Raw genomic sequence first — 24,680 nt, 5'->3', positions numbered from 1 at the left:
TGTTTTCCATTTCACAGGTATGTGAAATGGAAATGCAAATTCACAGGTATGAATTTGCTATGCTTTCTGCATTTGGCTAAGGTTTCCAACAAATGCATCCTCCATAGGGATGACTGGTGCTGCACGTTAAACCAATTACACAACCTTCAGAAATAAAAAAAGCAGGGACAAAAAAGGTCCCTAAAAAAACACTCAGGTTGAGGTCAGCACAGTGCAGGAGGCTTCTTCTTGTGAGATTCAGGATTCTCAGCCTTCCCAGGATTTCCTTGGAAGGCTCATAATGTTATCCTTGCCTAGGCTATAATATAAGGTATAAATATTTTTTAAACTTTTCTCCTATTATGGGATTTTTTTAATGTGTAATGCCCAATCTTTACATGGGGGTTTGGGCTCTAAGGTATAAGGGGATCTTGCATATTGATGTAAGATTTACTTTAAAGAGACACTGTCCCCATGATTTTGTTATCCTTGCAAACATTTCTTTCTGGATAAATACCGCTAGTGTGTGGGGGTTTTTTTTGCACTGAATCTACCTCCATTCTTTTCTTAGAAAGTGCATTCAGTTGGCTGCTGGGTGCCGCCATTTTGCATGTGACATCAGCTGAACCATCAGTCACAGACCTATGTGTCAAGCAAGGCTGAGCAGCAGGACCTCAAATGCATGTTCCTGCTGGTCTTAAATGTGGATGAGCAACAATACAGACAGAAGAAAACATTTGAAGCAACAGTTGCTGTGCTGAGACCTGAGCTGTGAACTGCCAATCTGTGCCTCTTTTAATGGGTTCTTGTGCCCGGTCCTTGCACGGCTGCTAAAGCCTGTGCAGTGATCTTGCTGCTGATTGGATGGATGTGCACACAGCCTCTGGTGTTCCAAAACAGCAGCGAGGGAAGCAGAGCGTTCCAGACTTCGTGCTGCTGATTGGCTGGATGTGCACTCCCACACACAGTCTCAGGGGCACAGGGGTAGGCAACCTCAGCACTCCAACTGTTTCCTCCCATGAGTCATTGCAAGACTCCGACAGCCATAGGCATGACACTCAGTGGCAGAGGCATGATGGGATTTCACCAAAGATGGAGTGTCGAGGTTGCCTACCCCTGCTTTAGCATGTCAAAACATCCAGAGCCAGTGATGTTGGAGTGAAGCACGGGCAAGGGTAGCAGAGCATTCTGTCACTTATCAATGTGTTGATATTACGGTGATTGAAATATTGGCTGTAATAGGGAAAATAAACAGTTTGTTGGCAAATAGAAGTGATGCTTGATGAGTACAATTTTTAAACTTCTGATTAATGACTCAGCTGATGAAGTCACAGGTGATGATAGGGTCAATTTAGGCTTTTTATTAAAGTGGAACCAAGATGAAAGTTAAACAAATTGGTAGCAGGTAAGGTATTCATGGCAGAACAGACTCTGTATGTATCTGTTGCCGTAATATTTATTTCCCTGCTGTCAATTTGATTCTAATTGTACACTGACTGCTGTCCATGTGCAGCTCAGCGTACAGATGCCAGGACAACGCATCCCAACTCATGCACAGGAGTTTTGTCATTTGTCAAGTGCAATGGGAAAGTTGATTAGTATTAAAATATCATTTTAAAATTGTCTATGTATCTTTTTTTTCCTCTCTTAGTCCCTGGACAAGCTTCTGTCATCACAGTGAATAATTACATGTCGGTCAATTCTCTGGTGGTGAACTGGACGGCACCAGCAGGAAAAGTGTCCAAATATATTGTCAGTATAACTGGAGATGTAAATATCACTCAACCAACTACTTCTCTATCAGTGATGTTCCCAGGATTACTACCAAGCAGGAACTATACCATCACCATACAGACAGTCAGTGGGGACTGTAACAATATTGCCCCAGCAGTGACCGAGGCCACATGTGAGTATGATCAGGTCATGTCAGCTGCTGAGTGCAGTGTGAGTGATGTATTACAATGAAACTGTATTGCTCAGTGTTCATACTATAAATCCTCAGTTTTCTTGACATGCCATGTCCCCTCACTGAGATTGTTGTTGTTTGCACAATGTACTTTGGTATAATTTTGCTGAGGTTTAAGCACACCGCCTCCACTAATCAGCATATTATACTGTGTATATTTAACTCAACACAGAAATTGAAGTACAATAATGTAATACACAGATAAAGAAACATAGTGATTGAAAAGCTATGTGTGTTTAGGATATAAGAGTTTTTATCACAAACATTATTTTAAGAACCAATGTGCATGGCGAAAGTTCCACATATGGTTCAAGTTAAGTGTTATGATTTGTGCACTATTCACTGGAGCTGCTGATGATTCACTATTGCTGCTAATTCTCAAGGACTTATGGGAAAGGCTGGTAGTGGCAGGTAGTGGCTGGAGCTGTTTAGGCTACAGGCGGGTGGTCAATGTACTGCTTAGAAGCAGGCAGAAGATCAGAGCAGATACAGGCTGATTAGTAAATTCCAAAAAAAACAGTTCCAGTGTAAGTGAATAACAGGGGAAATCTAGACTGGCGGAAACAGATCATAGCCTACACAATTTATGGCATCAGGCACAGACTGGAAGCTCTGGCCTCACTTTAAAGCCTGTTAAGTAAGCCAAGTGTGGAGACTGCAGCATGGCCTTTCTGCAGCGCGTAAGCTGTCAGTGAGGGCTAAAATCCAAGAACTCTAAGTTTATTTAATACTTCAGACGAGGAGGAAGAACAGTTTACATTGAGAAATTTTGTCAACAGGTTAAAGTGGTAGAAAATGTACCTTATTACTGAGAAGAGGATCTATGTGACCTTGCTGGACCCCCCTCATAGGGCTTTCTGTGCCTCACACATTTAAAAAACAATTCTCCTGCAACACTGTACCAATGCATGACTTACCTATAGCTCCGGCCTGGTAGAGCAATAAAACTAAAACTAAAAAAGCCTCTGTATAGTAGCCATCAATACAGTCTTCCTCCTGTCATTGCCAATGGAGCCCTCAGAAGTTCCTATGAAAATATCAACTTGCAGTATAGGCTTAACCACACCCAACCCACACCTCTCCATACCACTGTGCTCAGGACTGGTGGTAAGTTGCTCATAGAGAGAGAGTTGTATTGCCATGGGTGGTTGCCTACTCTCTTTAATGCTCATGCGTCATAGGAGGATGACTGTAGCCAAAAAGGTCTTATCTACCACTTTATGGTGCATACTATCCAGCAGGTATATTAGTAAATTTAAAGTGACACTAAACTCCGGAGTTAAATCTTACAAATACATTCAAGTACCTGAGCTATGAACAACAATGTATCTTATTTGTGTATCACTTGGCTGTAGATCCTCAAATCATCTCTGAATTGGTGCTGACACTGTCCTTCCTTCTGGAGGGGGGCTACTTTTGTTCCTCATGGTCCCTGTGTGTGTTGTAAAGTAGTCACCGCTCCAAGCTCACTCCCGGGATGTACTACAATCTCAATACAAATGAGTAAAGTAAACATGAGATTGTAGTCCATCCTGGGAGGGAGCTTGGAGCGGTGACTACTTTACAACACACACAGGGACCATGGGGAACAAATGTATCCCCCTCCAGAAGGAAGGGCAGTGTCAGTACCAATTCAGAGATGATTGGAGGATCTACAACCGAGTGATACATAAATAAGATACATTGTTGTTAATAGTGAAGGTGCTTTAAGATTTACTAGATGTACTTAAGATTTAACTCCTGCGTTTAGTATCACCTTAAGGTTTCTTTACTACTTAAAAAACAAGGTCTCTGCCCACATAGCTTTTCTTCTGAGGTTTATGTGACCTTCACTGTGGTGGCCTTTGACTGGATTAGAAGTTCAATTACCATTTTGTCAGTCATGCAGGTTTTCGATGTGTGTGAAGATCAGGATGTACAAATTGGTGTAGGTTAACTGTTTTGTGCCTGACCCAAATACAAAGTTTTGCATTCTCTTCTCTTCTATGTTTTTACTGTCAAAACCATGGATTGTTTCACAATATTGCATGTTTTCCAATTCCAGATCCCAGTCCACCAGGAAACATCACCTTTGTTGACATTGGAACAAGCAAAATCCCATTATCTTGGGGAGAGCCCATAAATATGAATAATGTGACAAAGTCATATAGTATAACTTACTGGAATTCTTCTTCCTCTCTCAACTGGACTGTGACAAGCAACACACCAAATGCCATCCTTTCGAACCTGACATCCGGGACTAATTACACCATCCGTGTGGTGACAGTGGGAGTCCGGGGATATCAGAGCACTCCTGTCATCAGATATACATTCACAAGTAAGTTGACGTTGCTTCTGGAAGTTTTCTGCAGTCCGGTATGTTAGTTTGATGTCTTATCCAAAGGCTTGAAATGATCTCATTAATGGTCCAGTGGAGACAAGAGTCACCTGTTATAACATGTACTGGATAGGTAACAAGTGGATGAAAATCAGAAGTTATTTAAACTACAGGGGAATAATACCAAACAAAAGTCCAAGTCCTGGAGCCAATAAAGACTTGGACACCAGAGTTGGAACAGTCCAGTTTGAGAATCCCACGCTCACTTATCAATCGCACCTTCTGGGAGGACAAGTTTTTGCAAGCAGATAAAAGATACCTCTGTCATTGGTGGTAGCGTAGCATCTAGCAGATCTTCCTCTTGTACAATGAGACCCGATAACTGCCTAGATGTACACAATGTGGAAACTGGCCATGCTCCTTTATACTGTCAAAGTGTTATGGCTTTGTTAAAACTTTACCATCTTTTACTGAATACAAATAAAAGACGATTAAAGATTAAAGAGTATGTATAGCCCAACCTTTTTTGACATTTAGAGTGGGGCAGGGTTAAAACCCCTGTCATGTTATCTTTTTGCTGTCTGTGTTCCATTGGAGAAATGTCCATTTACATCTGGTTACAGAGATGCAACAGGAAGTTAGAAGAAATCTCCCAAAGTGAGAGGAATTCTGCTTGTCACCGGAACAGGTGTCCCACATTGCTCTGGGGGACACCTGTTCAAAAGGCCAGCCATTGACTGAATGGTAACTGAGGGCTCTAGGGAGTTGTAATCTGGCAGGGCGCACCATACGTGTCTTCCTTACCACCCTGCCAGACTACAACTTCCGAGAGCCCTAAGCTACCGGTAAGTCAGTGGCCAGGCTCTTGGGAGTTCCTGCCATCTTCTTCCACCAGCAGCCGCAAGCCATCACAGGGCCTACAATTCCATTATTATTTAAAATAAATGAAGCAAGGCATTCAAAAACTATTTTATGCATAGCTTTTTGGGGTTTTTTTGCCTAGTTTCTGGGGATAAAGGAAAAACCTTGTGGATATTGAGATTAGTTGCCTAAACTTTTACTTTCATTTTTTCACTGCCTGTATGTTTACATGTATCATTGGGCATTTGTTAGCCTGTGCTTAGAGCAGGAGGGTAACAGAACTCTCAACTTTCCTTCATTTGGATGGACTGTAACCCTTTTGAAACCAAATCCCTTTGTCCCTCTTTCCCCTCAGTTGTGCCTTTTTTGGTCTAATGTACAAACCTCTAGAAAAAATATTTAACTATCAAACGTGTTTTACTGCACTAAACGTTTCATCCAACCTCTAATTTATTGTATTTCTTATTTGAAAAGCTAGTATAAAGACAAAATGTTAAAAAGCATTTGGTTTAAACAATCACTTTTCTGTGGATCCATTCTTCAATAATTCTTCTACATGGTACCAACATGTTCACTTTAATCTAGTAGGAGATTTCCCCAAAAACCATCATGTAGCTGGTGTATCACAAAAGCAGCTGAAGTATGTTGAAGGTGTGCAGTAATATGAATTTCTCATGAATCAGGATAATCTTAATATAGAAGCATTTATTCAATACCTAAACCATGCTTGGTGACCACCAGACACTTCCTCAGAAGTATGGAGCAAGTACAGGGTACAGTGTGAGCCGTAGCTGTCGGTGCCATTAAGATTATAAGGACCTTATGACATACCATCAACATACCGCAGGCACCTCTGTGATACAACAGCCATTTGGGATTTTTGAAAACATCGACCATATGTCTCTGACCATCCTGATTTCACCTGGTGATAGCTCAATTGGGCCCCTCTGAGCATCAAGAGTGACAACCCACTGCATGGAGACAGTTTTATTCTCCACAGGCACTTCGTCCAGGTTGTAGTCACCATTCACATGGTCATTGCAACCTCATCAGTGTAAGCTATTTTCTCTGTATAATCCTTAAAGTTTGTTATCCACCACCTGAGCCAAAGAGGAATTTAAAATACTATAATATAAGGATTCTCCCGCCCTCTCATCTCTTTCTTTCTACTTTTGAATGTTCCTGTGTATTCATCCACATTCATATCACATATATTGTTCACTGAAAGGCCATTGCACCTCTTTGCGCTACTGTCCCATTAATTCACATAGATGATGGCTAAAGGGCGCCATGAGTGAAGTTCATACATAGAAATGAATTGGGCCATGCACTGTGTATGCAGTAGGAACAGGACCCGGCTGGGATGTTTTAATTGCATAGCAAATGCAGTGCCAGGTAGGGCCTTTAGGTGAAGATCTGGGGAGTGGGGAGGAAGGAAAGTATTTTACCTGGTGGGCTGCACTTAGGAGGATGAGAGGGTTTATTTGAGGAAAATTGTAATCTAAGTTAAGTTGTCCTTTTATTACATAGAAGTGTGATAAAAATAGGATTTGCACTGTTTTTGCCTTAATTGCTTCTAATTACTGTTCCCCTTTCTGTTCTTCTGATGTAACTCTTCACTGTTTCCTGCTGCTTTTAACTGAAAATAAAAATGTTTTGTTTTTTTTATCTATAGAGCCAATGTCAGTGCAGTCCCTGCAAAACATATCCGCTGCAACTAGCTCCATGTCCTTTAATTGGAGCAGACCGGATGAATATCAGAGTTCTTACAGATACAGAGTGCAGACAAATGTCAAATCATCATCTGTACTGATCAATAATACAATAGTCACCAATGAATCAGCTACAATAGTGAATCTGACACCTGGAGAAACATATACATTCCTGATATATACAAGAGCCGCTGATAATGTCACTGAATCTGACCCGGTGTCACTAACTACCTGCACATGTGAGTGAAAATAATTTGGAATATAAAAAACAAGACTTCTTTTGAGTTCCTTATATAACTTTTTTGTGTTGTTGTAGTTCTTTGTGTCTTTTAACCTTCACTGTGGCTTTATTCTCATCAGTGTGAGATTGTGTATTAGTTTTTTTTTGTATGTAAAGCGCGGAAGGTTTGAACATGTAGCAAGTCACTCATCGGACAAAGTAGGCAGGTTTTTTATTGCTGTGCCCCCATTAGGAAAATTCACCCTCTCTAATTGCCCTGATACCCAATGTCACTAGAAAAGATTGTGAGGGTAAATCTAAAATTTTGAGTTGTCACCAGAACAGGAGTAAAGGCAAAATAAAGTGGAAAAAAATCAAAATGTCAGCATTTTTTTTTTTTACTATCTGCCATTGGGGAGCATTTCTCTCACGTCCTGTCCCTGTGATGCATGTACAGGATATGAGGAGATGTGGTTGTCATGTGGACAGGAAAGCACATACAGCAATAAAACCATTCTCAGAAATGATAACCCTTCACTCTACTATTACTTTTTTCTTGTTTCTGTGCTCACTGCAGATATTTCCTATCACTTCCTGTCTCCAATAGTGTTGGGGTGAGGTGAAATTTGGGCGTGCTTTACGGTTGAGCAGTGCCTTATTGTGTGATGTGTTAAGGCAGACCATTAAGGCAGACCAGCTCAGTGCACCTCATACCAGACCTGACCCTTTTTTTTAGCAACTCAGTGCACCACAACACTCATGACATGAATGAATGCCACGGCAATGGCACTGCAACACAACATACTAACTTGTGCAAGACATGTTAAGACAGTCCTGCCTGTTACAGGGTAATGCTAGATTCGGCCTGGGTTCAACCATTTGCAATGAATACCTCCAGTACCCAGCCTGACAGAAGGGACAAGAGCCTATATTTATAATACTGGAATAAAAGAATCGCATTGACTCGACCAAGTAAATTTGTCCAATGCATTGACTGGGGTAGTTTTGAATACTGAAAGAAAGATGGGTACCAACATTGAAAATCCAACCCTATTGCAATAATGCCCTTCCCAATATTCCATAAACAAACACAGATTTTTCCCTATGGTATATTTTTCGGTTACAGCGTTCATATGAGAATTTAGTTAACATGACCCAATATTACCATAAGAACAATAACATCACAAAGTTAGCAAACACCATCAAAGCTGTCCTTGACAGCGCCCCCAAAATTACAATCCAATGGTCACTCCATACCAGACACCAGCCATTGTACACCAACTTGGTGGGAACAAACCACATTGACAGATTTCAAAACCTTGCAATACTGTCGGTGTTTTCTTTTCAACTCCCATGAAACTCAAAGATCATCTGACAGTTGCATTCACCATCCTGTCACCCACAATACAACCTTACAAATATTTTATTCCTTTTTGCTATCGTCAAGGTCCAGCCACATCAGGCGGTCCAACCATCGATACAGCGAACACAAAATCTAATGGGTTCTAATTTATGAAAAAAGGAGGGAGAGAAGGTGGGGGCTAACTTCCTCCACTCTTATTGTCCATTGGTCAACCTCTCTGTGTTCCTCACCTTTTGTCACTTTTTTCCTTTACCACACTCCTCCCCTCTCTACCTTTTTGTGAACCCAGCCAGTCATGTGCCCCTTCATATAGGTGAACTGCGACACCCGGGGCAATCTGGATTTCGAGCCTAGAGTGTTATAGTAATGAGCATTTAACACGTGGCAACAGTCTGTAGAATAACATTTCCTAGCATGATACCCCAAGCCGATGAACTTAAATCTACATGCTCACAATAGGAAGTAAGAGGAAATCTCTCCAAAGAGATCACCATACATTAAAATGTACAATCTGATAGTAAAATCTCCTTCAGGTCTACCATCAACTACGCAAGGCCTGGCCTGATCTAATAAGGATTTAATGGGCTGTTTAGGTTTGTCCTTGTATTAAATAGTTTGGTAAATCTAAAGTAGATTGTACAGAGATTGTACATTCAGACTGTATGCAGTATGGCCAGCTTTAGATACTTTTCACCACAACAACTGTCCCACAGAAGATTTCCCTTCTATTTCTGTTCTTGTGACAGCTCAAATTTTTTGAATGTTCCCTCACTGATACCGACAATGGCCACCACAACAAATAGAGAGGGTGAATCTTCCCAGCATGGATACAGACAGCAATAATAATGTGACTTGAGTTCTAACCATTCCTTACTATAAAGAAAGGGCATTAAGGTGGCCATACACTTTACAACCCTCGCAAGACTTTTGTCTTGCGAGGGTTGTAAAGTAATTAAAAAAACGTACGATCTGCCCATCTTGGAAAGGCAGATCACACTTGCGATCATCACAAGCCCGCCCTGCGGAGGGGCGGGCTTCCAATGACCGCACCGCTGAACGGGCAGTGTGCGCGTGCGCACACCGGCCCGTTCGGCATTTGTCTTCCAAGCATGCCACAGAGCAGCCGAAAATCCTATGATTTTCGGCTGGTTTTCAAACATGCTCGTTAGACAAAAGACCTGCGACCGTACAGTAGAAACAGTCGCACACTTTCCATACACTTTGCGATTATCGTACGATAATCGCACAGTGTATGGGCACCTATAGATACACTTTATGATAAACATTGCAATAGTAACTCAAAATAAGTTATTTTAAAAAAACTTTATTTTTCAGTGGAATGTATGTGATGCAGTGTCAATTTTTGGTTTTCTTTTTTAGTTCCAGATCCTGTGTCTGAACTTATTGTAACTGACGTCACTGCAACCTCTATATCGCTGAAATGGAAATGTCCAAATGGAATATTTAGCACCTTCTCATTTGATGACGGGAAGACTATCCGTGTAATCCCCATGAACTGTATCTCTGATACTCAACAATACAAAATAGAAAATTTAAGTCCTTACACCGAATACACCATCAGCACAAGAACCTTGTCATGTTTCAGAGCCAGTGAAGTGAAGCAAGTAAAGCAAAGGACGTCTAAGGCAGCACGTGAGTACATACTGTATATGCTGCTCTTTGGCTGAACATTGATAAAGGGAAAATTGTATGTATTTATTTTTTTTGACATTTGGTTAAACGTTTTTAGCGTTAGGTTCACTCTAACATCCACTGCTCATACAAGCAGCACATCCCTTTCTTTTGCTCACCTGCCCAATTAGTCAGCCTCTCAGGGCAAAGAAAATACCTGGTACTCATTTCCCTTCCTCCCATGTGAGATCTTAAAGTGACACTTAAATTAACTGCAGAAGAGGAAAAAAAAAACGTGAGGTTCCCCCCCAATTGATACCAGACCCTTTAGGTCTGGTAGGAATGTTAGGATGGACCCCCCCCCAAGTGAAAAAAAAATGGTGCACGGGGTTCCCTCCAAAATCCATACCAGGCCCTTTAGGTCTGGTAGGAAATTTAAGGGAGAGCAAGGTGTCCCCCCTAAAATTCCTACCAGACCCTTGATCCGAGCACGGCAGGGCAGGAAAGGGGGGGAGATCGAGCACCCCCCCCTTCCCTGTGCCTTACCAGGCCAAATGCTCTCGGCATTGGGAGGGTGTCCCCATTCCGATGGGGACAAGGGCCTCTTTCCCACAACCCTGACCCGGTGGTTGTTGGGGTCTGTGGGCAGTGGGGCTTATTTGCATCTGGGTACCCCTTTAATTAAGGGGGCACCCAGATGCCTCCTCCCCTCCTTGTGAATGAGTAGGGGTACTTGTACTCCTACTCATCCACTAAAGGGTTAAAATTCAATGTAAACAAAGGAACCATACTTTTAGAAAAAAATCCTTTCATTGAAAAAAAAACAGAGTCAATTTGTTATTCATATAACACCTCTGCTCACAGACCCGAATGGCATTCAGAAGCTCACTCGTCCCCCACCTTTCCTGCACTGCCGGGCCTGTGCTCGGATCAAGGGTCTGGTAGGAATCATAGGGAGGACCCCACGGTCCCCCCCCCCATTTTGTGGGGGTGGGGTTCCCCGTTAAAACTTCCTACCAGACCTAAAGGGCCTAGTATGGATTTCGTTTATCTCTGAATAACGATAATTCGTCCGAATAACAAATCTTTCCGAAACAAATCACACAAGTCTAGCTGACACTGTCCTTCCTTCTATAGGGTGGCCAGATTTGGTCCCCATGGGTCCCTGTGTGTATTGTAAAGTAGTCGCCACTCCAAGCGCACTCCCGTGATGGACTACAATTAAAATTCAAATTACATGCTTTGTGCCTTGTGGCCAGATAGTAAATTCTAACATGCTTGTCAGAAGGCATGCCCTAGGAAGAGATGTGCAATAATCCCTGGTGCTGAAACCTTGTGCCAATGACTCAGTGAGGTCCCAAACCTATAGTGATTCTTGGCACCCCTGTTTTGTCATTCCCGGGGGGGGGGAGGGGCATTAGCACCATGAGTACACTGCCTTCCCAATCCCCAACCAGATCAAGCAGATCTATCTCATCAGGAGGCACAGGGTCCCTCAGGATCCTGCCTCACCTGTAGCGTACTAACCTTCTCACTTTTTTGTGGTGGGCACTAGATGTTCCCACTTTCCTGAAGGAAAATCCCTTGGAACCCCTATCATACTAGAGATACCTCCAGCCAGTAACCTTGCCTTAAGCCCGGTTAATGGTTGGTTTCTCCCCTTAGCCACTGGACAGATACTACACTTGAAATTGGTCAAAAAGTCCAAAAAGCAATTGATTGGTTGATGTGGGCAACATCTCCACTACACCCTTCCACTGTTGCAGAATTCTTAAAAGGGCTTTCTCAAGGCCTAGATGTTACTGTCAGGAACCGGATCTGAACCCAGGGCCTCTGCTATAGTTGGCAGTGGTTCTACCTGCTGAGCCACCTTAGAACCTTGGATAACTCCTGTGTAATCCTCAGGTAAACCTAGTTTCTCCTGAACTCCTTGCTCCTCCCTTGAACTTCATATTTAAGCCATGCCTCTGCACTTCCTGTTTGCCAGATTATTCTGCTCCTGCCAATATCTTGCTTCCTGCTCCTTCTGTGATACAATCTGCTCATACTGCTACCCGTGTACAGACCTTTGGCTGCTGATTTACCGACCACTCTCATCGTCTTCCGCTTCATACCTGATACTTTTGGCTACTGCCCTCGGCTTGTTCGCTGTCTACTTCTGCCTGCTCCTCCACTACTACCATCTGCTTGTGTACCAAACCCGGCCTGTTATACCACAAATTTGCCTGCTGTTTCAGCTACTGGATTCTGAGCCTGATCCCAGATCGTGACAGTTACATGTATTGCTGATAAGGAGTGATATGGTTATTGCTCTTGCTTTGCACAGCTGGGGTCTCCCATGTTTGTGTGTCTTCCCCTCTGCTCTCACTATACAAAAACATACTGGTACGACCAATAGCTTCTACCCACAATTGCCCCTGTTGTGTATTATTGTACATGAATGAGTCCAAAAGAAAAATAAATACATTGCAATCAACTTCTGTGCTGGGACTGCTGGGATTGGTTAAATGTTGCTTATTACGTGTCATTGTATAAATAAGTTAAATAAACAAGCGATGGAATTAATAAAATATATCTTGTGCTGGAGAAAAGTTATCTCTTTCCTGCCTCCTACAGAGTGTATGTACTTCCGTATCAGATACAACGTGATGATGGTACACATAGATAATGACATTCTTTGTTTTTCTTTGCCTTCTTTCAGCTCCACCTGCTCCAACTGCCGAAAGTGTCATCGTAATTCTATCTTATAATCAGATTGATTACACTTTTGCATTGTTCGATTCCACAAATGGGCCTGTCGGCACATATGCCGTGATCGTCACATCTGAGAATGGTATGGGAAACTTTGTAATACTTTTTTTACATTTTTTTTATTTTCGGGGAATATAGAGAAGTTATTCGGACCTAAAGCCTCCTGCTAACAGAATCTATTTTAAAATGAAATAGTAAATACATTTTTGTTATAAGTTAATGTACTTGAAGTTTAGTGAGTTTAGTGTCACTTTAAGCATTACAACATAGACAATCGGCTAAACACCCAATGCCAAGCGTATTATTAATCTTTTCTCTAATAAGGGGTCTATTCACTAAGCCGCCGTAGGCAGCCGAGTGAATGACCGACCTAAAGCGAAGTGAGCCGAACGCTGTTCGGCTATTCACTTCAGGCTGGTACTGGTGGCTTCGGGTCGGCCGAGCATGCTCAGCATGTTCGGCCAACCCGAAGTGCAGAAGGAGTTCGACTCAGCCGATCCAACATCTGGATCGGCTAAGCCGAACCTCCGGCAGGCGACTCGCTGCTGTTTGGTCTATTCTTATAGATGCCGAACAGCAGTGAGTGAATAGCCGAATGCCGCTGAGCGGCATTCGACTCGGCTGTTCTGCTCGGTCCCTCTGTGGGACCGAGCAGAACAGAAAAATAGTTTAAAAAGTAGAAAAAAATAAATAGAAAACTATTGTGCGGAGCTAGCAGTGACAGCGGGTCTGCTGCTGTCCAAAAAAAGTATCCCGCTCCCGGCCGCCAAGGAGAGAAACACTGCTTTTTCGTTTTTTTTCTTTATTCTGACACGTCGTCGTGTCAGAATATTAAAAAAAAAAACATTTTGGCCATAGGAATGCATTGCTAGATTCCTATTGGCTATTTCAATTTGCAATAGCCAATAGCAAACTAGCTATTGTTCCCGCCCTCTGCTGCTGTCAATCAGTAGTGGTGGACCTGATGGACAACAGCAGCAGAGAGCGGGTGCAATGCAAGTTTACTATTGGCTATTGCAAATTGAAATAGCCAATTGGAATCTAGCAAAGCATTCCTATGGCTACAAATTATTATTTTTTTTTCTATTCTGACACAGCTCCGTGTCAGAATAAAAAAAAAATTAAAGCAGTGTTTCTCTCCTTGGCGGCCGGGAGCGGGAGACTCCCGGAGCTCCATGGAGAGTTAGGCTGTTTGGAGATCAGTGTGATTGGTTAGCTGGTAACCAGGGACGCTGATCTCTCTGCAAGTGGCTGGAGCCAGCCGTAAGATCACGGCTGGCTCCGCCCAGCTGTCAGAAGCAGGCTGTCCAATGGCTGGCCAGCTTCGGCTTTCTGCACGGCTCAGCCGAGCCGAGGCATATGCGTTTGCCTCGACTGAGCCGCTTGGCCACGTTCGGGAGCTGTACGGGCTATAGTGAATAGCCCGTACAGCACCCCTTCGGTTCTACTGAACCGAAGGGGTCCTGGGGCCGAAGCTAGCCAAAGGATTGGCCGAAGCTACGGCTAGATCCTTCGGCTGCTTCGTGAATAGACCCCTATATGTTCAAATACATAAACGTATATTGGCTAATATGATTCACACATTAGTCATTTCTTATCCAAGAACGACATCTAGTGGTGTTTCAAAAATATCAGTGCGTCCTTACAAAAGTGGTTAATATATACGTTAGCACATGCTAGATGGCCAAACATTTGTGGACACCTGACCATCACACTTATGTGAGCTTGTTGGACATCCCAGTATAAAATCATGGGCATTAATATGAAGTTACTCTATCTGTATGGCTATAACAGCCTCCACTCTTGGCTTGGCTTTTGGAGTGTGCCTGTGGTAAATTGTTCCCATTCGTCCAGTAGAACATTTGTAAGGTCAGGTGCTGATTAGACATGTGCACCAGCAAAAACATTGTTTTGCTTTGATTCAGATTTTGCATTATTTCGTTTTTCGGAATTCGGGTCAGAAAGTCAATTCGTTTCGGAATTCGGACGAAATTCGTTAGCGGTAATCTGTACAAAATTTCGTTTAAATTTCGTTTTCGTTTCATTCGTTGCAGCAAAGTGACATTTAAGAGGGGAAAAAATGGGTTTTTTTCCTCAAATGTCACTTTGCTGCAACGAAATTTCATCCAGACTACCGCCAACGAATTTGGGAATCGGAAATTTGGATTCGTTTGCATTCGTTATATCTGTGTCTCGGAATTCGGATACATCGTCCAAATTTCAATTCGGATCGCAACGAATCACACATGTCTAGTGCTGATGTTGGATGAGACGACCTGGTTACCCATCAGCATTCAACTCCTCCCAAAGGTATTCAGAGGGTGGGAGTGGATAAGGTGAAGTGTGCTTCTTCTTTTTGTTATCCTATTATGTATAGAACACAGGTTTCCCCCTAATATTCTGTTTGATTATGCTTATTTATCTTCTTTCAGCTGCAGGCAAAAATCCAGAAAAGAACATTTTAAACAAGACCTACAGCGATTTTAAGAGCAAAAGCTCCTCAGCTTATGTATTCTTGATCACAAATGTGAGCACAAATGCAAGGCAGGCAAGGGATACTGCAGCAAATACCAAGACCGTGCGAATTGGAGATAATAGTGGACAAGCACCTTATGTTAATGGTCCCCTAGAAGCAACAACATCTTACTGGTACATTTATATATATATATATATAATTTCATTATTAATGGAAAGATTTTGTGTTTTAGTGCAATAATTGATATCTCTACCCAACTTTCTGCTTATCAGAATCAATCACCTTCTCCTGTAGTAACACTGCAAGCAGAAACGGGCATCATAGCAAATCTTTTTACGAAATAATGAGGTATCCGTGCACACCATTATATCAGGAATAAAGAATCTAGAATACACTATCTTACAACTCAGCTTCAGTCTTGGGCCTTGTGATCTTTATCCACCTGAGTACCAGTCTGTAATCCTGTCAATTCCATTTTTCAGTTTTCAGCACTGTGATAGTTTGAAAATTACACGGTCATGCAACACTGTACCCGAAATGAATTTAATATCAATTGTTTTTGGCAGATAGAGCTTTCTTTTGGTGGTATTTGGCAACTATATAAAAGAAAAAACAAAAACACCAGAACCTTTTATATCCTTTTTCTTTATTTCAATGTATTGAATTTAAAAATGCCCGGACAGTATGAAAACGCCCAAAAATATCCGCTTTTTGGAAAGTGGACACCAAGTGATCTAATTTTTTTGCCTTAATTTGCCAAAAAAGAAACATGCCGGTATTGGGGTGTTTGAAATCTGAAGCAGTATGGTAATGGTGTAATGTATGAGTAATGGTGCACGAGACCCAGCTCATCATTAATGTATAGGTCATACACAGAGGAAGCGAAGGGGTTAATGTACAGGTTGCATACAGTGGGAGGATGGAGATGATAGGGTTGATTTGCAAGATAAGGGAGGCAAAGGAGTTAATATACAGGTAACACAGAGACTGCATGGACATGAGATATGCAGTGTCACCAGCTCGGGTGTCACCTGGTGTGCACGTCATTACGTTACACATGACGTCATTACGCACACGCGTAACTATGTGCACTTCACTGCTGGTGGGGGTTTAGAGGCGTCCCGAGGCGGGGTGACACCCGGTGCGGGTAACTGGTGACACCCCGCAGTGACGTCCTCGTGCATGCGCATAATGACATTAGACATGTGCGATTTGTTTCGTTCCGAAATGAAATTCGGACAAATTTTCGGGAATTCGGACATTCGGATGTATCCAAATTCCGAATTACAGATATAACGAATGCAAACAAATCCGAATTTCCGTTTCTGAAATTCGTTAGCGTCACTTTGCTGCAACGAACGAATGAACGAAACAAAAAAAGAAACGAAACGAACGGTCGAACGAACTACCGCTAACGAATTTCATCCGAATTGACTTTCACACCCGAATCCCCAAAAACGAAATAACACAAAATCCGAATCGAAACGAAACTAAACAAATTTTTTGTCAGTGCACATGTCTAAATGACATCATGAGTGGTACCGCTGTTACCTGCCGGCGGCCATCTTGTTGATGGACGCTGGCAGAGAGAGGAGGGGACGTCACCTGGCGGGATAAGGTATGCAGCCTTCTCTCTCTCTCTCTCTCTCGAGCAACTGCCGGGCTCTCTGTCCTTGACCGAGTGCCCGACTTTTCAGAGGGGGTGACATGAAATGACTAAGGGGTCTATTCACAAAAGGGTGAAAAGTTTGGAGAAGGCAGGAGAAGTGAACAATCTAGGCCAAAATAGCTGAACTGGAAAGTGAGCTGAATTGGAGAATGTTTCCAAATCAGCTATGTTGGTCTAGATTGGTCACTTCTCCCGTCTTCTCCAAACTCTTCACCCTTTTGTGAATAGACCCCTAAAGGTCATTATATTGTCGTCCCCTCTGATGGTATCACCTGGTGCTGGCCGCACCCCCTTTGTGACCCCACTGCTGAGATGTATGGGAGAGGAGGGAATGAAAGGGTTACAAGAAGATCCCACAATCAATTACAGCCCCTCATCATGTAGTACTGTTGGTAGCTGGTTACTTTGACCGCTTTGGTCTTTTGTCATGATTGCAATCTTGTTCAAATTGCCTGAAAATGACCTTGTGTGACTTGTCTTCCTGCTCGGGGTTACGCTAATGGATATCCTCTATTTGAGAGCCACCAGCTGACACTTTGTGCAGCTGGTGGCTATCAATCTCAGCTGTCACTGACACCTGTGGTCCCCACTGACAATTGGGAACCATTCAGACCCGGTTGCTATCAGTATGTCATCTGTGATCACATGCAGGCTGGAGGCCTCATTGACAAAATAAGCCTTCAGGCTGCAGATGGCATTGCAGTGCTCATTTGCTTAATGCATGTGTAAGTGTCAAATACAATTACACTATTAAAAAAATAAAATAAAGATATACAGTACATATACATTTTGTGTGTGTATGTGTATATACTGTGTGTATATATAAAGCAGTGTTTCTCTCCTTGGCGGCCGGGAGCGGGAGACTCCCGGAGCTCCAGGGAGAGTTAGGCTGTTTGGAGATCAGTGTGCTTGGTTAGCTGGTAACCAGGGACGCTGATCTCTCTGCAAGTGGCTGGAGCCAGCCGTAAGATCACGGCTGGCTCCGCCCAGCTGTCAGAAGCAGGCTGTCCAATGGCCAGCCGCTCGGCCAGCTTCGGCTGTATGTGTATAGTATGTGTATGTGTATATATATAGTATGTGTATGTGTGTATATATATCTATATATATATATATATACACACACACAGTATATAGTGTGTAATCAAACAAATGCTTTATGTTCTATTAATTTTGTTGTGCACTTTCCAGTGTTGCTGTTGCAGGTTTTACAGATATTGCGTATAAAACCGATGGCACAATTGACATAGACAGAAGCCTTTGGACAATCGGTTCTTATTCAAAGCCTATTACAACACCACAGAACCCAGGTACGTACATGATAAATAATGCTAAAAATGCTATAGAATCTCCATGTAAGTGGCTCCAGCATTTCTGTGTCTTGGGCAGAGATTTCTGTTTATAAAAGAACAAATGGGGTGCTTGGCCTTTCTGCATCACCCACCCACCCAGTAATGGCAGCATCCCACCACTCCAATGGCTCACTCATGGATGAACAGTTGTCACTTTAAGGCTCTACATTGGTTTTGTGACCCAGTATAAAGAATTTAATGTCTGTTCATTTCAGGGGTTATTGCTGGTGCTGTCGTTGGAACCATTCTGGCCCTTCTTGTTGTTGCTGCAGTAGGATTTTTCCTCTGGTGGAGAAGAAGGTAAAATCATTTGATTATTGTGATACATCAAATGTATTAATGAAGTAGGAGCTCTCGCATGAAAGGTCCTGGGTAGTTGAAAGGAGCTTCTCTTACCTTCAGGAGCCCTTTAGGCTCATCGCACCCGAAATACCACCAAAAACTACCTTGTTGTGTCTTCCCTATTTACGTCAATGCATTTTCCATGAAGGCTTCACTCTCCCCCAGTGCCAAAGAGAACTGCTTCACCTCAGTTGTCTACAACAGATATTGTAAACCGAGCCTATTAAATCTTGAGATGTAGATATCTGTTGGTGGTGAAACACTGGATCTCGGAGTAGACAAAAATCAGGAGGAGCCAGGATCTAACCTTTAAAGAAGTACTCTGGGCAAAAATATTCTTAACCCTTGCAGTGGGGCTACCCCCCGCATTACAAGGGTTAAGTGCTTGTAAGATATAGTCACCTGAACCTCAGAACTGGCTCCTGCAGCCTTTCTCCCCCTCCGCTTCAGCAGTCTAAGGTGCCGTAAGTCATGATGTCCTGTACAGTGTATAGGACATGAGAACACTGAAGGGTGTTCCATTTCTAAAGCGGAGGAAGAGACAGGCTGCAGGGACGGGTCTAGCAGCTAGAAGGCTCCTAGGTGTAGGTGAGTATATCTTTTTTGTTTTTGTCCCTAGATCAAAACATGCAATTGACCCTTGCAGTGCAGGGGTAGCCCCACTGCAAGGGTTAGGAATATTTATTCCCAGAGTTTTTTCTTTAAAGGCAGCTCTCTGTCAACCAAGGTACCCCAGAGGGTCCCTGGAGTAGTCTTTAAAATGTTTGGAAGGCTGAGAGGACCACAAAGCTTGAGCAAGTCCAATAATAATGGCCCTTTGTACATGGCATTGAATCAAAAAGCCAACCCATTTTGGGGGCTAAAAAATCCCTTCATCAAAGCTAAGATCCTATAAAATAGAATAGGCTACGTATCTAAAACTACAAGCACTGGTTAATAACAAGACAAAGGCATGCACCTTAAAATGCTATCTGTGTACTGTACTGCACCTATGACTATATGTACAGTTAAAAACAGTGCTTGTAGTTTTAGATATTTAGCTTATACTCTTTTATGTTCATTTGTCTCCTTGCCCTGATGAAGGGGGAGTTTTGAGCACCTCGAAATGCGTTGGAGATTTGATTCCATATCGTGTACTATAAAAAATTCTTAATAGGCTTATTCAAAATGCGCTGGAGATTTGATTCCATGTCATGTACTGACTAAGAATGAAAATTCCTAATAGGCTTATTCAAGATTTGTTGCTCTCTTATCCTTCTAATATTTTAAATCTTGTGGCGTGAAACAATTCTTTTTTAACAACAATAATGGAATATGAACAACTGCTGCATCTGGGCTCATTGACTTTCATTGGGTATTTTCCTTAGAGGACAATTCCAGTATAAATACATTGTATCTGTTTGCTCTATTACAGGAAAGGAGGCAATTCGAAAAATAAAGACATGGCCTTCTCAAACGTGAAGTAAGTTTGTTTCTTGTGCTTATTGTTAGATATTCTACAGACAATAACATCTACTCAGAAGGTGATAGTCAGCTGATTGATCTGATAACTGTCAGGAAACAATCACATGTCTTACCCTTGAGCTGTACTGACAGCAACAGGCAGCCTTGCCTGGGTGGAGTTGTCAGTTGGTTGGGATGGTACCAGACGTGGTGGAATGTGGCATTGACATGCATGCTTGGGTAAGCATCCGTGTTTATGAAACAATCGGCTTTCTGAAGCATTGCCGGATGTCCTGACTGCCATTTTTATCTATGGGTACCTTAAAGGTAACCTGTGCTGAGGCAAACCTTGACAGGGCTATTCACTAAGCTGCCGAGAGAATAACCGAGCTGGAGTGAGGTGAGCCGAATGCTGGCTTCTGGCTGGTATGGCTGATTTGCCTTCGGTCAGCTGGACATGCTCTGCAAGTTCGGCTGAGCCGAAGTGCAGAAGGACTTCAAAGTGCAGAAGGCCTTTGGCTGCTGTACGGGCTATAGTGAATAGCCCGTACAGCAACCCTTCGGTTCGACTGAACCAAAGGGCTCCCAGCGGCCGAAGAAAGCCGAAGGATCAACCGAAGCTACGGCTGGCTCCTTTGTGAATTACACCCTGAGACTGCCATTGCCGACTTGCTTAGTAAAAGGCTAGCTAAAAGAGGATAGGAGGAGGGGGGAGTAGAGGGTAAAGAAAATATGGATTAAGAGAAGAGGCTAAGAAAGTATTAGAGTGAAAGGCAAAAGAGTAATAGGTATGCCCATCCTACCATCCACCAGGGTTGGAGCTTACACTGTCAGTCACCACTCCCCACAGGGATTCCCCCCTCACCTCTCTGATCCCCCAGCGCTGAGTGGAGGAAGGAACAGGGAGGGGACAGGCACAGATGGCTCTGGCCCTAGATAGTCAGAGCCCGCCGTCACTCACGCAGCTGGGTGGATCTTGACAGTATTTCTGGGATCCATCCCGGCTGCGGCTCTCTCAGTATATCGCGGGCAATAGCCCGCGATATACTGAGCTTTGGGTTACGGGAGGAGGTTAGTATATGTCCTCCTGTGACCCTAAAGAGAACTATGGGGAAAAACACTTACCCCATAGTTCTCTTCTAATGGAACTTCGCTATCGGTATCTCGGCGAGTACAGAAAAAAAAATATCACTACTCGATACCGAACAAAACGGCATTGATGCATCCCTATTTGCTAAAACTTGCTATAGTGACATATGTGGAAAGCTGCTCATTTTGAAAACATGCAATTGTGATCTGTAGTATATACACGTAGACTGAATGATGTAATATGTATATAAACTATATATTGTACCAAAATGTTTTTTCTATGCTGAGTACCTTTACTAAAATATTTCTTCTTTCTTCCTCTTTCCTGAAGGAGCGAGAAAAAGTAAGTTTTTGCCCTTTCCCCCCCCCAAGTATAAATTATATTTAAGGTGCTTTTTTTTCTTGCTTGTGACACCCTTACCTTTATTTTTTTAGGAGATCCCTAGCTATGAGCACAGATCGCTTCCTGCAACATTTTGATAAACAGCGTGCTGACTGTAACCTGGGATTCCTTGAGGAGTACGAGGTACGTTGCGGGTATTCATTGGAGACTTTCCATCATTAACAGAACTCCCTCAGCTGCTCTGACCCGCTCTGTATAACAGTGTGAATAGGCCCCATCTTCCATTGTTTAGCCAAGGCTATGAGCTGCCTTTTCCATTTAAAGGTGAACTCCATACAAATTGTTCAAGGTATCACTGAAATACATATTTGGGATCTGGCCGCTAACATACATATTCACTTAAACCAGTAATGTATACACTGGATATTACAACTGTGGTTGCTCCTTTGCTCTGGTACCTCAGATCCTTGCTTCAGGCTTGGTCCTTGCATGCACCTTCCTGGTTCAGCAGAGTGTCTGCAATGAACCTGACTAAACTTCTCTACTATTATAGAACCCTTCCAGTTGCAATCCCTCCTTCTGCTCTCAGGTCTCTTCACAAAAGCATTGACTCCCCAAGCTGAAGGCCATTCTTTCTAGACATGAGAGAGCGGGAAGTATATGCGCTAATATGATGCATTGCAAACCTTTCCAATAACCCTTTATCAGACCAGTATTGCCCCACTTTGGACTTTCTTAAAAATCCCAAATCACTATCCTACTACTCTTCAAGCGTTAACCTGGCTTCCACCTCAAGGACAGTAGACATCAATCTACTATTAAAACATAATCTAGAATTTTGGGATGCACTCAAATGGTCCAGTGAGTTTTTGTCCCCCACGCACCCCTTTTGCCACTTTTATCTCAACCCACATTTCAGCCAGGTTACCTTAAACCTAGGGCCTTTGTCTGGTGGCCCTCTGCAGACTACCATAAAGTTCACCAATTCTTGACCTTCTCCTCTATTAAATCCTGGGATTACAAATGAGAACACAGAAAACCTTCCGCTGCAGAACTTATATAGAATATTGGGTTTCTTTCTACCCTCATTAAGAGATCTCATCAAACCCCTAATTCGCTTTGAATATATCTGTCTGCAAAGCCCAGGTGGTCCTACACTGATTTTTATGTTATACTCAAGTCACAGTTAACAGACTGCCACCAGCAGAACAGGTACATTTATATGGGAAAATTAGATCTTCCAAACTGTCCCTTCTTGGAGATATGCTACATATTTGGTGGAGATATCCATTTGCTGCAACCTTTTGGTCTAAAGTCTTTCATCTTCTGAAGTCATTGTTTCATAAGGACATCCCCGAAAAAGCCCTCTTAGGGTGCCCACACACCCTACGATAATCGTACGATAATCGCGGGAAATCCCGCGATCGTACGATTATCGTAAGGTGTGTGGAAGTCGTGCGACCTCTACTACTGTAAGGTCGCACGACTTTAAACTTACGAACATGTTCGAAAACCAGCCGAACATCGTACGATGTTCGGCGGGTGTGTAGCATGTTCGTAAGATAAAAGCCGGACGGGCCGGTGTGCGCAAGCGCACACTGCCCGTTTGGCATTGCGGTCATCGGAAGCCCGCGCCTCAGGGTGGCGCAGCTTGCAATCATCGCAAGTACGATCTGCCTGTCCAAGATAGGCAGATTGTACGTTTTCTTAATTACCTTACAACCATCGCAAGACAGAAGTCTGGCGATGGTTGTAAGGTGTGTTTCTGGCATTACATAGCAAGATAGTAACAAAGTTACAACAATCACTGACGTACCATATTCTGATTGCGACTCAACTAACTCTGATAAGGAACTGGAAAAAGTTGTCTATTCTGCTTCTGGAAAACATAATGGTCAATGAATGCCTGAGGAGAATCTTTCACGATAAACATAAGAAACTCCTACGTATTTGGAAGCCCTGCATATTGTTTTATCACCCTGAGATGGACATAATAGTCCCAGATACCTTTAATCTCATGTGCATGGGAGGGGGGTGTCCCTGCTATATCAGGGTTGGCTTGCCGTTCACACCACTCCACATAATGCTTGCACATAAAAAAAAAACATTGTTCCTTCTCCCTTCTACAAAAGCTTTACCTTTCTTTCCATCCCCTCTGTAACTTCTACCCCCTTAGCTCTTCCAGGGTATACACTGATAGATGTTATACATTGCTGGCTGGACAAACAAAATCTGACATCCACAATAAAACTGTGTACGGGCGACCCTCCTGCTGTGTCATTTGTATTCTGACAATGGTGCCCGTTGCTGTCAGCATGCCCAAACATGGTTTACAGATGACTGGCAACATGCACTGTCACCCGACAATTTTCCTGAGATAAAGTCAATTGAACCATGGACTTCTGTCACGGAGATAGGGCCCCCACGGATCACATTTTTGATGAAATGGCCAAAATTCTATTCATGTGTACCCAGCTTTAGTCATCTAAAACTTCACATACACCAGCGTAATGAGGAACCACATTGTATTGACGTTTAAGAGTAAGGCAAACCCTTTTTAAAAATTTTGGATAGAGTAGGAAAGGGTTAGGCCCTCTGTCAAGGTTGTATTGCTTTCTCTGTCCCAGTTGCAGAGCTGCACCCGTCTGTTTGTGCTGGTGACCATTTTGTCACCCAGACAGAAAGTGAAGAGAAATCCAAAAAGAGGAAATCTTTCATTGGGGAAATCTTCCAATGGGGATGCCTGTCCTGGTAACAACTGTCTAAGAATAGAATATCCCTCACTTTGGGCGATTATTCTTCACCTTCTGCATCTCTGGGACAGGAAGTGAAGGGAAATCTCCCCAATGGTGCACATAGAACAAAAAAATTAGCTGAGAATGGCTTTAACCCCCCCCCAAGCTATCCACAGCTTAGCACAGGCTTTGGCTATACATAAGCTTAGAATACATTTTAATTTGCCCAAACAAGGATGCTCTGTACAGGTAATAGCTTTGACGTGACCAGGTTAGGGGCAGCTTGTTTCACAAATTAACATTAACATTTTACCTTTTTTGTCATATTTAGAAATTAAAAACTGTTGGTACAACGCTATCAAAAACAGCCGCTGATGACCCAGAAAACAGAGAAAAGAACCGATACACAAATGTGCTGCCGTGTGGGTATTAT

The 24,680-nt window shown here is 42.9% G+C and overlaps 1 protein-coding gene across 1 annotated transcript in view; it reads left to right on the top strand.

The window, feature by feature from the left end:
• PTPRJ (protein tyrosine phosphatase, receptor type J) overlaps nt 1–24,680 on the top strand; it is a 48,406-nt gene that overhangs the window by 16,286 nt on the left and 7,440 nt on the right. The window contains exons 4-12 of the mRNA XM_018554962.1: nt 9,799–10,071; nt 12,752–12,883; nt 15,234–15,328; nt 17,598–17,671; nt 18,135–18,253; nt 18,511–18,595; nt 20,052–20,099; nt 21,605–21,695; nt 24,579–24,669. Of these exons, the coding sequence (XP_018410464.1) occupies nt 9,799–10,071; nt 12,752–12,883; nt 15,234–15,328; nt 17,598–17,671; nt 18,135–18,253; nt 18,511–18,595; nt 20,052–20,099; nt 21,605–21,695; nt 24,579–24,669 (1,008 nt within the window). The remainder of the gene's footprint in view (nt 1–9,798; nt 10,072–12,751; nt 12,884–15,233; nt 15,329–17,597; nt 17,672–18,134; nt 18,254–18,510; nt 18,596–20,051; nt 20,100–21,604; nt 21,696–24,578; nt 24,670–24,680) is intronic.

The sequence above is a fragment of the Nanorana parkeri genome, unplaced genomic scaffold, assembly GCF_000935625.1.
Source record: "Nanorana parkeri isolate BGI_ZX_2015 unplaced genomic scaffold, ASM93562v1 scaffold10, whole genome shotgun sequence".
NCBI lineage: Eukaryota > Metazoa > Chordata > Amphibia > Anura > Dicroglossidae > Nanorana > Nanorana parkeri.
Note: the sequence above shows the minus strand (reverse complement) of the source record. Positions and strands in the feature narration are given on the sequence as shown.